The sequence below is a fragment of the Miniopterus schreibersii genome (assembly GCF_964146895.1).
Source record: "Miniopterus schreibersii genome assembly, chromosome: 6".
Lineage (NCBI taxonomy): Eukaryota > Metazoa > Chordata > Mammalia > Chiroptera > Miniopteridae > Miniopterus > Miniopterus schreibersii.
In genome coordinates, this window is record NC_138107.1 from 34134547 (window position 1) to 34151113 (window position 16567).

Here is a 16567-nt window from a genome sequence, read left to right on the forward strand (position 1 = left end):
CCCTCGTTTAAACGGCTCTTTCCACAGGCCTGCACCTGATTTTGTATTCTTTTGTAATTTGTAATTATGTATGTACCTTTTTCTTAAACTGCCTTCTCCAGTAGTAAAAACTTCAGGCCCCCAGTCTGGATCTACCTTTGACCCCTCTCACAAAACTTTAGCTGTTGATGAATCTAATTCTGCCCTTTCTCCTCATGTGCATAGATAAGGTAGGCATGACAGATGGGCACCATTATAAATTCATGATCACTAACCTTTAAAGGGCTCTCAGACCCACTCTGCCAGGTGTCCCCGGTCAGCATATTTTGTTTCTCCATGGAAACTAGTCAGACCCATCCTGCTTTCCTCAAATCTCTGATCCTCTGCTAACGGACAGCCTTACCCCTTAACAAAAAAGCCCCTCAAAGCTTTACCTGTCTGCTACCAGACACTTCTACCTCCTGCATTGCCCTCCCTCCCGCTAAGAAGGTGAGAAGTGCCCCTCTTCCTAGTTGGACTGTAGCTCTTTGGAATCCATCCCTTCCTACCTTTTCCTGAATCTTCAATATTGATTATATATAGTGAACCATTTCCTTTGGGCTGGATCTCTCCATTACCATTTAAATGTGCTAAAACTTTGTCTTAATTCGCTCCTACCCACATTCCCTTCCAATGTAAAGTTGATCATTCACAAGTTATTTTTTGACTTCTGTACAGTGATTAGCAATAACACGTGTCTGTTTATGAATTTAGGTATGGTGTCTGTTTTGGACTTGATGCAGGGCGGTTTCCCATCACGGGCCTCTTTTCACGAACTCTACAACATGTATAAAAAGTACATGCCAGACAAACTTGCGAGATTAGATCCAAGACTATTTTGTAAGGTACGGATACCACCTGAGTTGAAATTTCTTAGCTATAGACGACGTCTTTCTTACTAATTACCAGTTGTCATTCAACTTTTTAACTTTTCTTTTCCAGGCTCTTTTTAAAGCTTTGGGCTTAAATGAAGTCGACTACAAGTTTGGGTTAACAAAAGTATTTTTTAGGCCTGGCAAGGTAAATACCTTTTTATTTTAAATTTGAACATGATGACTATGAATAGTTGGGGGCCAGGGAATGTTGCTGAGTGTTTAGGATTTGAGTTATCCTTGACTGATGTGACCACAGACAGCATGCGCATAGTAGGATGTTTACAGCGTAATACTCCGCACAGGTTTTACAGTTCTTTTCAGCTTTGGAAACATTGGAATCTCGGAGCATTGTTCCATTGGAATTTTTGTTTAAGTAAGAGTTAGCAAGAAAACACTTTGATTTTAAACAAGTTGAAAGCTTTTCAAAACATATTGATTCAGTCTTAATTAAAAATTACACAGTACTTTTGAATCTTCTTTGTGTGGAGAAAAAGTTCTATTAGAGTCTCATAGATGTGCAAGGTATAAGAGATTGGACTGGAGTTCCTGCTGACTTCCCTCAAACACGAGAATCAGGGAGCGTATAAATACTTTTGTATGTAACACAATTTTCTTAGGCTAGCCCATAGTTTTAGTATTTATAGGTTCTTGTACTAGGTTACAAGACTAAGTTAAGAATATTTCATAAGTAAATATAATTCCTAAGTGCTGTTCACAATGTGTTTAAATTTCAACATTTCTAACTTTAATATTATTTGAATTGCATCCTCATGATTTTAAACACGCTTGTTATTATATAATATTCAACCATACTTATTTGACTTAGCAAAATCATTAATTAATATCCCTAGTGACTTGAAGGCTAAACTGATCATACTAAATCAGATTTCATATTTTTGGGCATAAGATAAAATCTGTGTAATACATTAGCAATGCATGTACTTTTCTGTGACTATTTTTACCACAGAACGCATACCATTTTCTGTAAAAGAAAAAAAAATGAAAAGAAAACGGATGTATAACTATTTATAGTTGGCTTAGCTGTAATCATACATTTCTCATAAATTCAACATTTACCTTACTCCAGGGCTATAGTAATACTTTAGAATTAATAGCCTGATAGAGAAAGCACTTGGTCTTGTTTGTGTCCCAAAAAATTAGTCAGAGACAATGTTAAAAGCACAAGGCATATGTTCACACATCTTTAGTCTCATCATGTTACCTTTAATCTTGATTATGAGAAGCCATTAAATTAATAGGTGTGACATCCTCAGTGCATTATAGTGGGATACAGTGATTTTCATCCAGTGTGCTGCAATAATTTTTAAAACATGCAATACTAATCCAAGTTAGATTTTGGATTTGAGTTCTAGTTATTTTGTGTCTCTGTGTGTTTTAGCCCATTTACCTTTTGATACTGATACTAAATTATTTTGTTTCCTAGTTTGCAGAATTTGATCAGATTATGAAGTCTGACCCTGACCATTTAGCAGAGTTGGTTAAGAGAGTCAATCACTGGCTTATCTGCAGTCGCTGGAAGAAAGTTCAGTGGTGCTCACTCTCAGTCATCAAATGTAGGTGTTTTCTTTCCCACCAAGATTTGTCAATATTTTGGAAGTGAGTTGGTTTGTGGGGCGTTATAAAGTTGTCTCAGCAGTGAGTGCCAGACATCAGGGATCGCATCGCTCACTCGCCTTGTTTCCCTGGTTCCTCAAGTGATACCTCGTGTGTGGTGTGTGATAAATTAGTGTTTGTGGACTTTCTTGTTTTGAGTGTATGTGGTACTTCTTTATTTGAGTGTCTTATAGGAGAATGAATTTCATCGTGTCCTGAACAAAACAGAACTCACTTCTTGAATCTTTTCTCCCTCCCGCCCCCTCCTCACCTTTCCCACACCATCCCCCAATCTCTCAGACTTAAGCCAGAACTCTTTCCACCTGGGTGGCATCAGCAGTACAGCACACCAAACATTTCCAGATTTTAATGGCTCCTCCTCTCTTGTCCCTGAAGACTTGCCAGTCAACAGAGCCTGTTGATTCCTCCTCCAAATACTGTATGTTCTTCCCCCTTTACTGCCAGTGCCTTAGTGGAGCCCCAGCTCCATTCGCATAGTAGCCTCCAAGTTGGTTTTCCTGGGTCCCCAGAGTTCTCTCTCTAAACTAAAGCCTTCTATTGCGACTCTCTTTAACGAGAGCCAAGTCTGCAGTTTTAGGATGTCTTTCAAGATCACATAAAGTGGGGCTCCAGCTTTCCTTTCAGCCTCTTCTGCCTCTGCCCCCTCAGTCTCTGTTCTCTGACACACTGTACTGTTTCTGGCCAGCACATACAGACTACGTACCTCTGGCCCAAAACAAGGGTGAAAGGCAGGAGATTTGGGGGTTACCTCAGGGCCTATGGAAACCTCAAATTGTAGGGAACTATTGTTGGTAACTTGATTAAATTTATAATTTCCCTTCCCTGCATACTCACCAGAGTACCTGGAACAGTGCTAGATATGTGAAAAAGATGCAGTAAGTTGATCAGTATTAATAGGAAAATAAAATTCCTTTGACCTAATGAAAAGGAACCATGCAAACAAAGATGATTATTGAGGTCGTTTGTTAGACAGTTATGAATATAGATAAAAAGAAAGCTATAATAAAAAAAGATGACAGAAGCTCTTTTTCTCATCATTTTCCAAGTAAAATATAAACGTATTTGTCACTGTAGTTCAGTGCATTCAGCTTTGTGCGTTGCATCTTGATGGACAACACGTTGTATTAAAATTACTTGTACCGCACCATTTGCTCATGGACTGTGCTGTGCCTTGGGGAAGTCAGCAACCAGTCAGGATCTTTGCAGGATGTTAGAGACGCTCTAAAAAAATGTTCCAAGGTCAGAACAGTCTAGGACTTTCTGGGTAGCTGAAGTTAAATATTAAATAAGCTTCTTTACGGTAGGATTCTCAAAGGCTTCACTCAGTACATTCGTTATAAATCTCCAGAAGTAGCATATAGCTTTTCCTAAATGCATTTAACAGGTGAATTCTTATTTTCAGGACACACCTGTTAAGATTTCATAGAGCAGTATTGCCTAGGACAGTTTGGGAAGCAGTAGTGTAGCATAATAAGGAAATAATACATTTAAAATGTAAATCTAGTTGTATACATGGTGGACTTTTAAGAAGTATATGGAATTAAAGAAATGTTAAACTTTTCTGATTTTGATGTCTGGTATAATACGCTCGTTAAGAGATCATGTGTCCTGAGAACTGCTTTGTGAAAGTGAGCGGTTTTTAAAACTATCGTATGTCTGATTTAAACTGAATAATTTTATATCATTATATTTTTCTCTTACACATAGTGAAAAACAAAATAAAATATCGCGCTGAAGCCTGCATTAAAATGCAAAAGACTATTCGCATGTGGCTTTGCAAAAGGAGACACAAACCTCGGTAAGATGAGTAGTGTCCAAAGAATCCCACAAACCCCAGTTACCCAAATATAAAATGGCTATGATGTCATACTGAAGGGCAGTTTGGAAACTCAGAGTTTTCTCTTTTCTCATGTTCTTTGTAAAAAGATATATTATTCTGTTATCTGTTATTTATTTGAAATTAGATATTTAATGACTTCATTGCTAGCCTCATTTTACAAAAGGATTTGGAGGAGCTCACAAAAATGTAGACACTATTAAAAGGTTGAAATAAATGGTTGAAAGAGGCTCTTTTATTCTGATTATTTTAGTGACTTGAATTTCTTGACAAATGCCACTGACATTGTTTTTAAAAAATCTCATTAATGTTTTGACTGTAATTTCTGGATTATCTGTAGGAATTGTCTCATTGTACATTTAATCTTTATTATATGCTTCTTTTATTATTAATTAATACTCTTTAAACTTGGAGGTCTGAATAACTGTTAATCTTTAACACCTTTTAAGGATAACTCTTTTTAAGTTCTTCTTTAATTTGAATTCTCACATTTTTCAGTGTAACTATAGAAGGCTAAAATCCTGTTGACAGGCTTCGGTGTCATACATACCCGTATATGGCTATTTCTTTTTTCACCCTCAACAAGTTATCTAAAAAAGAGAATACTGAATCCTATGAAAACAGGAGAAAATATCCTGTTTAACAATATGTTTAGCATGTTATTAAAATGAGAAATCAACCTGTAGCATTAAATGGTGACATTAAACTGATGAAGCATTATCTTTACAGCATTGATGGCCTGGTTAAGGTCGGCACTCTGAAGAAACGGCTTGATAAGTTTAATGAAGTAGTAAATGCCCTGAAGGATGGAAAGCCGGAGGTCAATAAACAGGTCAAGGACCTTGAGATTTCTATTGATGCTTTAATGGCCAAAATCAAGGTATGTAATGTTAATCCGAACGACTTCGACTTTTAGAAATAATTTAATATATTTTGATATTGGTGTTGAAATTGTATAGGAAAATGCCCTTATTTTGTAAGGATACAAAGAGTTACAAATGTTGAGCCCCAGTGATGACAAGGGATGCTCTTTATATTACTCCCCCTAACGGTTCGAAAATTTTCATAGCAAAAATTTAAAAAGAACACAGTTAGGTGCTTCCCTTTGTTGCTAGGAAAGATCCGCCCCCCCCCCCCCCCCCGCGCCTCCCAAATAGTAACTAAAATACTATGTATTGTTTATTGTTACTAAAATTCTATTGTATTTAGTTACTATTTACTATTTTAAATAGTAGCTAAATGCTCTTTTGGTAAACTTTTGCACAATCATTACTGAGAGGATTAATGCAAGTTATTTTGTTCTGTGTTTTTCTACTTTCAGAAACTAATTTTTAAATTATAAAAGTAATGTAATGTTAAAAATTTGGAGGACATCACCAAGAAACCCTTACCAAACTAACACATTTAACTGTTTTACTGTTGTGTATTTCCCTTCCTGTCTTACTTTATATGCACATAGTTTTGCATAGTTTTTATCCTAATGTACATTTAGTTTGCTGTCCCCCTCATTATGCCACATGCCATGTTCCTATAATTGTGTTACCTTCATACAGGCTCTATCATAAATTGCTTAACTGTTATGAAAATAGCATTTAATTCCCCCCAAAATTTGTTGGGAAAAAAAGGGTACATTTTTTTTTATTGATTTTTATTTATTTGATTACCAGTGGGATTGGAATTTTTTTCTATATGCTTGTAGTTATATTCCATCTGTTTCTTCATATCTTTTCATATTTTAGGGTCTTACTGTTTTCTCATTGACTTCAATGAGTCTGCAATGGTGTGGGATAGAATACCTTAAAGCGAGGCTTTTGTATTTCCTGCAGATATTTCATGTAGACAGTGGTCAGTCTCAGAGGCAGAATGGGGAAAGAAGATCAGGAGAAGAATGAAAACGCTTTGGATGAGCTTAACCTAATTTTCACAAATCTGTGAAGAGCCGTCCCTGCTCATGTGGTGCTCATCAATCAAAATCAGCCAAGCCACATTTTCTGGAGGCTCACTTAGGAAAATCATCCAACAATTGTGGATGTATTTAATAATTTCTTAAATATTCCTTAGGTACTATTTGAACCTAAACTCTGGCAAAATTAGTCATTCCTTAAAAAACAATTTTTAACTACAGTATATTATTTTGTCCATCATACCCCTTTAGATACTTGATTAATAGGAAGTAGATTTAGATATTTGTGTGCAAAGATAACTTTTAAATGCGCAAATAGTATACTAAAGGTAATGGGCTCATTGCTTGCCAACTTTTCCAGTCTTTGCTCTGCATGTACACGTTGGTTTTTGTTTTTTATTGTAAGGGCACCTAGCATTAAATTTACCATCTTCACCATTTTAAAATGTGCCGTTCGGTAGCATTCAGTGTATTCGCGTTGTTGCGCAACAGGAGAGAGAGCCTTTCAAGAATGTGTTTGTTACTCTTTTGAAGTCCACTCTGATGACCAGGGAGCAGATCCAGAGGGAGTACGATGCGCTGGTCAGAAGCTCGGAGGAGCTGCTCAGTGCTCTACAGAAGAAGAAGCAGCAGGAGGAGGAAGCCGAACGGCTGAGGCGTATTCAAGAAGAAATGGAAAAGGAGAGGAAAAGGCGCGAGGAAGACGAGCAGCGTCGGAGGAAGGAGGAGGAGGAAAGGCGGATGTAAGGCCCCGTGCTGTTGGTTTGAATGAGATGCTAGCAGAAGAGGGACTTCTCGGTGCTGGTTGATACATAGTCTTATTTTGAAAAGTCCGTGTTTATTTTAAAATACTGCAGTCACGTGCTGCTTTACGATGGGGTCCGTTCTGAGAAGTGTGTCGTTAGGTGATTCCATGTTGTGTGAACGTCGTGGAGTGAGCTGACGCAGACCTGGACGCATGAGCCCCACCGCCCGGCCTGGGTGGCCGAACGCTGTTGTGTGTGCCGTTCGTTGCTGACCAGGATGTTGTTATGCAGCTCGCATGACTGTGATTTTAGAATAAGTTTGGAAATGGACAAAAACCCATTTTTTAATAATTACATAAAGTGATTTTGACCATAACCTGAATTTGGTTAGATTCTTACACCTGAGGATTTCTTAACTTCTTTTTAAAGGAGTAACTTGTGTGTATTGTTTTTTTTGTTTTTTTAAAAAAATATATCTTTATTGATTTCAGAGAGAGGAAAGGAGAGGGAGGGAGAGATAGAAACATCAATGATGAGAAAGTCATTGATCAAGCCCACAACTGGGGCATGTGCCCTGACCGGGAATCGAACCCAATCGCCTGGATCCCAGGTCCATGTTCAACTGCTGAGCCATGCCCGGCCGGACACTTGTGTATTGTTTAATAAGCTAGAAAAAAGGCACTTCTGCTCTTCTGCAGTTTTAAAAATGGTAGCATTTTGAAAGATTTGTATAGTTGGGTAGACAGAAGCAATACAAGAGCTGTTGAGTTGGAGGAGTCGAGGGAAGCACCTGTAATCGGGACCTTGCAGCTAGGCTGTATAACCAAGTTAATCTAGAGATGTTCAAGGTTATGCAACGTAGTAATTATATTTGTTTTGTTTCAGAAGAACTATTGTCAGTAGAGTTAGATTAAAAAAAAAAAAGTTGATAATGTATATGGTCAGGAGGTTAATGTGAGTCCCCATTCTGTAATCTTCTTTGGTTAATAGTTTAAAGTACCTTCTGAAGGATTCCATATTTTCTATTAAATTTTTGATGCGTTTTCCATTTTTTGTTAGGAAACTTGAGATGGAAGCAAAGAGAAAACAAGAGGAAGAAGAGAGAAAAAAAAGGGAGGATGATGAAAAGCGTATTCAGGTGTGTACCAATTAGACAATTGAACCTGAATGTCTATCAAAATAGAATCTACAAAATTATCACACGAAAGAAGTGGGAGCAAGCTCTTGACTTGCTGGATAAGCTGTCATTGGTTTATCCCTGAGATGCAAAGCAGTTTCTGAAATGGTTATGGGAAGGGACTTCGGAGTTAGGGAAGTGAGTTCCAGTCCAGCCTCTGCCACTGACAGAAATTATGACATCGCACAAGTCACAGCGAGTGACTGTGGGCCACAGTTTTCTCTGTGTGGAGTGTGGGTAAATAATAGTTGTGAGCATCAAACTAGTTAGCACATGTTAAAGCATTTTGAACATCTCTCAGTTCAATAAGTACTAGTTTTTTATTATCATTATACCTAGGGGAAAGCCAGATGAACATTTACTTAAAACATAATTTTAGAATATACTCCTCCAATTAAACTATAAAACATTATTTTATAACTTTGTAGATACTAGTAGTAATAGGTTAGGATCAGATTCTCTCCTCACCTCCATTTTTAAAAAGTCCATGTCTGAGAATAATTGATCATGTATTTGAGTTTCTTGGCTTTATTAATTTATTTTTAGTACAACCAACACTTTAAATTCCTCACATCTGCTCGTCTGGTGTTGGTGTTAACGTGATACCTGGGATACTCGTGATGTTTGGGACACTCATAATTATAGAATGGTGGAACTATGGGTTCTCTACCTTTCTTGGATTTGGAAAGAGCAAGTATAAATCATAATATAGAAGAGAATAGAGACTGAAGAGATTCTGGTTAAACAAGATATATTCCTTAGTAAAGAACTTGTCTGGAACAATTTTAAGTAGTAACAGGAATGATTGAGGGAACATGTGGGGACACCATGGTGAAATGGTTTTCCGTCTGTGGCAGGCCGAAGTGGAGGAGCAGTTGGCCCGACAGAGGGAGGAAGAGTCCCAGCAGCAGGCGGTTCTGGAGCAGGAGCGCCGGGACCGGGAGCTGGCCCTGAGGATCGCCCAGAGTGAAGCGGAGCTCATCAGTGACGAGGCCCAGGCGGACCTGGCGCTCCGGAGGTACAGGGCCGCTGGGTGGGGTGTAGCGCGCTCTCCACTGTCTTTACCTCTGTGCCTTCATTTCAGCCTGAAGGGAGTAGGAGAAAACCATATTCCTTAGGTCCTGATACATTTTAAGTAAATAATTTAAAACTTATTTGTGTCCATTCTTATACTCAAGGGAATGACACAAATTCATTTTAATAATAATTAAACTGTTGAAACAAAGCTGATATTTCAGTTCATGAGTATTTTAAGAAAGCATCTCAACTTTTTACTCTGAAATTGCCGAAGAGTATTGTATCTTTATACATCTAATTTATCATAGACGTTTAATTTCTAAATATCTGTCATTAAATACTGGAATAGAAATCAGTCAATATATCATAATCCAGTTGAATATATATTAGGTTGGGATTTATTATTTTCCTAATTCAAATTAAAAAAACAATAACATATCCTAACATTTGAAAAGAGGAGAAATTTTACGCGCACACACCCTATGTTGCAGAATAAATAGATTTCCAAGAAGGAATGTTAATCACATTGAAATATTTTGGCTCCTCAGGTTTCCGAATTATCTCTAAATACTATATTTTATTGGCATGTGGAAGAATATGGAAGTCCTTATTGAAAGTTTCAGGAAGGTTTTAATATAATAGGTTTATTTTAAATTTAGAGTGTGGAAACATTAGTTATTTTGATAATTTGTAAAAACAGAGCAAAACTAGTTTGAGGAGTTCCTTTATATGTAGGTATATATTGTGAGGCACATTCATATATGTAAATATGCTTTTCAGAATGTTAGAGCACTGTTTATAACAAAATATAATTAAAATACAACCAGTAGATGTTGCTATTCCTTGTGAAAGGAAAAACTTGGTTTATATTATCAGGTAGTGCTTAGATTTTATTTAGCTGAAAACAAGATAGGGAAGGAATAGGGTATGTTAAGTTGCCTTCACACTTTTTCTAGTAAGTGATTATATTAGGGAGTTCTGGGGCCTGAATTGTATATGAAAGTATATTATATTTAAATAAACTGAATAGACCTATCAAACATAGGTATTATAATAATTTTTAAGCTGTTGGGTTTAAGGCCAATACTTGGGCTCTTTATTAACATTTCACTGTAATTAAAATATTGCCACCCATTTATGGCTTTTGTACCTGCAGACTTAGCTTAGCTGCTGTTTGTTCCTCCCACCTGTGTTATGTTTGCATGGCCAGGAGTCTGTGTATAACTGACTAGTGGGCTGGCCAGGCTCCTAAACAAAACAAGCCCTTACAGCTGCCATCCCTGATGTGTGAGGACATACTGTAGTGGTCAGAGCTGGCTTTAGTGTGGTCAAAAATCATTTCTAAAGGACTCATTAATGAAGTCGTTATTGGTATTCATGGTCAAGCTTTATCTGTGAGCTTTTGAAACATTCAGCCGTATCCACTGTCCTTCCATGTTCTTTGTGTAAGATACTGGTTCATATGTGGACTGCTTCCCATCTTCAGAAAGATGCACTTCTTCCAAAGCCAGTGGTCTCAGAGAAAGAGTGGACCATTTAGGACCTTTGATATAAATGACAAGTTACCTGTGATTTAAGTTAAGCAGAATTAGCTAGGTAATGGGACCACTACTAAGTAATTAGGAGCTCTTCAACCAGTTATAACTGATTGGAAGGAGGAAGAGTTCGTGTTAGTTCTCCAGTGGGACAGGCCTAGAGATGCTGTCCCCTCCTCTGGAATGCCCACTGAAGTCCTGTCTGTAAGCCCCTCTTCCAGGAAGTTTTCACTGACCACTGACCCCTAGGTCCTGTGAGTACCTCCTCCTCTGAACTTCCTGGTTATTGTATACTCTGTACTAGAAGCATTAGCAACTTGTTATGGATGATATTCCATACAGATTTCTCATGTTTGGTAATTTTATCTTACTCCAGGGGCTAAAGGAATGTTTTTGAATGCTTATTTTACCTTTGTTAGTATTGAATTCTTTCTAACAATTTATGAGTAAGAACTCTCTAACCCTGTTCTTAATATATATCATGAAAATGTTGTTCTTGGGTTTTATGATGTATTAAAAAATACATGTGGAGGGATTCTGCTGTAATAAACAATTTCAAGTTACTTTTCCAGCTCGGGTACCCATCCAGTACCTTCTAAGTAAGAATTGTTTTTCACATATGTAGTATGTTTTAAAATTTGATCTCAATCAGTTACACATATGATTCTTGAGGCAAAGTTATGATTTCACATGACAGGCATACTTTGAAGATATTGAGGGTTTGCTTCCAAATCACTGCAATAAAGCGAATCATAATATTTGTACTGGTGGAGGATCTTGCCTTCAATTTGTAGAAAACAGAGATTAAAGATGGTGGTGGAAACTGAGTGGAAACTACACTGACACTCTCTTAGAACCAAACTGGAATTACAACTAAAATATAGAAAAACATCCTGAATAATCAACTGCAACAGAAGATGAGCTGGAGATCACCCTCATAACCAAAGAGGAAAAGTGGATACCACATAGAGACTGGTAGGAAGTGTGGAGGTGCGAGAGGGCTGGCTGGACCCCCACAGGCAGCAGCTAAAGGTCTGGAGGGATATCTAAGCTTGGGGGGTTCCTATAGAGGACTCTGGGGGCATAAATCCCTGGCTGGGCTTCCCAGCCAAGAACATCAGAACTGAGAAAAGGGACCGTATAACATCTGGCTGTGAAAAACAGCTGGGTTTCTGTATGCCAGGGAGAAAAGGCTGGAAATGCAGGTACCCTCTTAAAGAGCCAACACACAAAGTTTCGTGTGTAGCCACTCACCTGGGGCTCCAGCAGAGGGAGAGCAGTGTGGACTGGAACTGTATGAGGAGAATCTAGGGTTGTGGGCTCTGTAGGTAGAGCTCAGAGGGCACCTCTCTGGATTCCTGTGCTGAGTCATTCTCCCATACAGCAGAGGACATCTTCCTCAGCAGACATTTACCTTCTAAACAGCTTTTGTTGAAGGGGAAGCAATTGCCCCACCCTGCTAGAAAACCTCTCACCCTACCCCAAGGAGTTTCTACAGCCTGAGGCTCCTTAAGAGATTGATAACAATCAGCCACCCCACACCATAGAGTTTCTACAGCTTAAGGCTCATTAAGAGACTAAGATCAACCAGCCTACAGGCAGAGGCAGACCTTAGAGTGCTTTGAGTCTTTGCCTGATTTGCTTCTAGATCCGAGCCTTGGAAAAGCAGACTTTGGTATGCATCTTGGTCCTGTCCAAACTCACCCAGCCCCAACAGAGGGGACTTCAACGGAGGGTTGTTGATAGCTCCAAACAGAGTACTCAAGCCCAGTTACAAACAGTATCTGACATTGGCCTGCACCAGAGACCTTCCAAAAAAGACAGTCCTACCTAATACATAGAAACAAACCCAAGTAGGCAGCCAAATTGGGGACACCAAAAAAACCAAACAAGCCCCAAATGAAAGAACAAGAGAAGTCTCCAGAAAAAGCTAAATGAAATGAAGATAAGCAATCTATCAGATATAGAGTTCAGAATACTGATTGTAAGGATGCTCAACAGCATGAAAAAAAGATATGGAAACTATGAAGGAAATTAAGAATGACATAGCAGAAATAAAGATACATTAGAAGGAATAAACAGCAGATTAGAGGAAGCTGAGGATTGCATCAGCAAATTAGAAGACAGGGTAGAAAAAACACTCAATTAGAGATCCAAAAAGAAAAAAACAATTAAAAAACAGGAGGACAGTCTAAGGGAGCTGTGGGACAACCAGAAACAATATTTTCATCATAGGAGTGCCAGAACACGTAGAAAGTAAGCGAGGGTTAGAGAGCCTGTTTGAAGAAATAGTGGCAGAAAATTTTCCTAACCTGGTGAAGGAAAAAGTCACACAAGTTCAAGAGGCACAGAGAGTCCCAAGCAAGAAGAGCCCAAAGAGGCCCACCCCCAGACACATCATCATTAAAATGCCAGAAATTCAAGACAAAGAGAATCTTAAAGGCAGCAAGAGAAAAGCAATCTGTTACCTACAAAGGCACTCCCATAAGGTTGTCAGCTGACTTCTCGTCGGAAACTCTACGGGCCAGGAGGGAATGGCATGAAGTATTCAAGGTAATGCAAAACAAGGATCTGAAACCAAGTCTACTCTATCCAGCAAAGCTATCATTCAAAATAGATGGTGAAATGAAGAGCTTCCCAGACAAAAAAGGCTAAAGGAGTTTATCACCACCAAACCAGCATTGCAGGAAATGTTAAAGGGACTGCTGTAATAATAAGAAGAAATAGAGAAACATAGGCAAAAAGAATAAAAATAGCAGTAAATAAGGACCTATCAATAATAACCTTAAGGACTTTAAGGGAGAGATCAACAGCAATACAGTAATAGTTGTGGACTTTAACACCCCACTGACTTCACTGGCTAGATCTTCTAGACAAAAAGTCAACAAAACAGTGACTCTAAATGGCACACTAGATCACATGGATTTAATTGATATTTATAGAACATTTCATCCCCAAACTGCAGAATATACATTCTTCTCAAGTGTACCTGAGCCATTCTCAAAGATAGACCACATGTTAGGACACAAAACCAGTCTCTACAAGTTCAAAATGATTGAAAGCCTCTCACGTCACAGTGGCATGAAATTAGAAATCAACTACCATAAAAACACTCAAAAACATTCAAACACATGGAGACTAAATAGCATGTTATGAAACAATGAATGGGTTACCAATAAGATCAAGAAAGAAATAAAAGACTTCCTGGAAACAAATGAAAATGAACACACAACAACCCAAAACCTATGGGGCACAGCTAAAGCAGTCCTGAGAGGGAAGTTCATAGCACTACAGGCCTACCTCAAAAAGCAAGAAAAATTTTTAGTAAACTATCTAACCTTACAACTGAAAGAATTAGGAAGCTCCCCTGTGAAGCCGCCCTGACCAGGGCTTTTGTTTGCTGGGAGTTTTTTTTTATTGCTGCTTTGATTTCATCAGTTATTCACCTCTTCAGGTTTTCTGATTCTTCCTGATTCAGTTTTATGTAATTTCTAATAAACAAAATAGATCCAGAGACATAGAAGCATTGAACAGACTGACGAATCTCAGTGGGAAGGCGGAGGTAGGGGAGTGGATGAGGAGAGATTAATCAGAGAATTTATATGCCTAGATGCATAACGCATGGACATAAACAATAGTGTGGTGAAGGCCTGGCGGGGGCAGATGTGGAGTGGAGGGGATCAATGGGGAAAAAAGAAGGACATCTGTAATATTTTCAACAATAAAGATAAATGTAAAAAAACAAAATAAAACAAAAAACCAATTTGTAAAAAACACATTTGTGAAGCTCAATACAACAAGGTATGCCTGTACCTGAAATTATAAATCTATGTCCAGATTTAGTTAAAAACAAACAAGCAAACATCACCATGTATGAGTTTTGTAATATATTTGCATCCTAATTTTCATTGAATGCCTTTAATTTATTCTCTTATAATCATTTCTAATGAAGATTTTAAAACACTAAAATTCTGAATGATCTCACACGTAGATGAAGTAAAGATTATGCAGTTTTTTAAATCAGTAAGGTCACTGAAACATTAATTTGGCACAATCCAGATTTTCACACTTCAGAATTGGTTATGATATTAACTAAAATGTATTCTTTCCACAGAATTGATGGAGCAAGACCCAAAATGACACCGTATGTCATTTCACTTTTTAAAACTTGACTTAGTCATATAACCTCCTTTTTATTAGGTTGTGGATACTTTTAGGAGAAATAGTTTCCTCGTTGAAGTGAATTTTACATTATTTTCTTTTATTAAAAAGAATGAGATAGCTCTGGCCAGTGTGGCTCAGTGGTTAGAGTGTCGGGCCTTGCACTGCAAGGTCTTGGGTTCAATTCCTGGTCAAGAGCATGTGGCTGGGTTGCAGGTTCTATCCTGGCCCCATCAGGGTGCGTGTGGGAGGGAACCAATCAATGTGCCTCTCTCACATCGATGTTTTTCTCTCCCTCTCTCTCTTCCTCACCCCCCCTCCTTTCTTTCCTCTCTCTTTACAAATCAATGGAAAAAATATCCTCAGGTGAGGATTAACAACAACAGCAACAACAACAAAAAACCAAGAAAAAAAAGAATGAGATTACTTTTTTTTTGCCAGGGGAAAATGTTTAATGCTCTTGTTTGGTGCTCAGTCACAGAAATTTATGATACGGTTTTCCTCTTTGTATTTTCTAATTGTTTAAACACCCATTTTGTTTTATATGTTTTTAATTATTCATTACTTAATGTCTTCATAGAAACAGATGTGGAGATATAGGTCAGAATAAATAAAATATTTAAAGTATTTGAGTCCTAGCGGATAGCTTAGTTTTCAGTATATATGATAGTTTATTTTGCTAATATCTAAAATATCTCATAATCTGAAGTTACATATATAATGCCAATTTTGGTGCTAATGTATCTTTTTGTTATGAAAATCTCTTCAAAGAGAGAGAATATAAGTAACATTTGGGATATACATATAAAATACATTTTGCCTATATTTTATATATACTATGTATATATAAAATTTTGGAATATATATAAAATCTGAACTTTAACAGCTTTATACCCCAACTCTGACATTTATAGTGATGGTTCTCAGACACCAATACCAATAACAAATGTTTTATAAATGATGCAACGTACATAAATAGTTCTCCAGATGATACATGTAAAGGAGAAGTAAAAGCACAGTAATTTTTAATAAAACAATATTTGTTTTAATAGGAAAGTACTTGGTTACAACTATAGAAAAACATAATCAGATACTCAGATGCTTGTATTTATACAAAGAATCACCATGAATGCAACTGTTTGAAGTGCAAATTTATATAAGGACGTTCCATCAGTCAGTAAATGCCATGCAATTGTGAACAATCCTTTGTAAGTTCTGAACAGAGTTAAGTATAGTCTCCTCTCAATTATACAATAGATGCATTCTTACAAAAATTATCTGAATACTATAACCAGGCAAAAAGGGCTTCTTTTACATGTAAAACTTTGTTTACATGTAAAACTATTTACGTCTATGTGCGTTTCACCTCAGTACATCTGGTGGATGTGTTCAAGTCACATGAGGCATAGGGCAGCTCTTCCTGGTAGAGGACATTTGGCATCCCTGACCCCTTACCCCATCAAATGCCAACATTTTTGTTAACCACAATGCACCAAAATTTTTGAAAATGTTAGAGTGGATGCTCTCATCCCCCATTAAAAAAACTTCTTTATAGTTAGCATTTGAGCTTGAATTAAGCCCTGCAACCTATGTCTAAGGTGAATTTGTGAGTATTTGCATACAGTTTGGGAAAATCAGAAGGGAAAGAGTCTATTTGGTGTGG

The 16567-nt window shown here is 37.6% G+C and overlaps 1 protein-coding gene across 6 annotated transcripts in view; it reads left to right on the forward strand.

Moving 5' to 3' along the window:
- Positions 1-16567, forward strand: part of MYO6 (myosin VI) — a 134997-nt gene that overhangs the window by 102268 nt on the left and 16162 nt on the right. For 5 of the 6 annotated variants that reach the window (XM_081140497.1, XM_081140498.1, XM_081140499.1 and 2 more), the window contains exons 21-28: positions 733-863; positions 961-1038; positions 2338-2467; positions 4236-4326; positions 5095-5245; positions 6803-7011; positions 8074-8152; positions 9049-9209. In XM_081140497.1, the coding sequence (XP_080996623.1) occupies positions 733-863; positions 961-1038; positions 2338-2467; positions 4236-4326; positions 5095-5245; positions 6803-7011; positions 8074-8152; positions 9049-9209 (1030 nt within the window). Of the gene's footprint in view, positions 1-732; positions 864-960; positions 1039-2337; positions 2468-4235; positions 4327-5094; positions 5246-6802; positions 7012-8073; positions 8153-9048; positions 9210-11315; positions 11343-14857; positions 14888-16567 lie in introns of all 6 variants that reach the window. The other variant, XM_081140496.1, reaches the window with a different exon arrangement.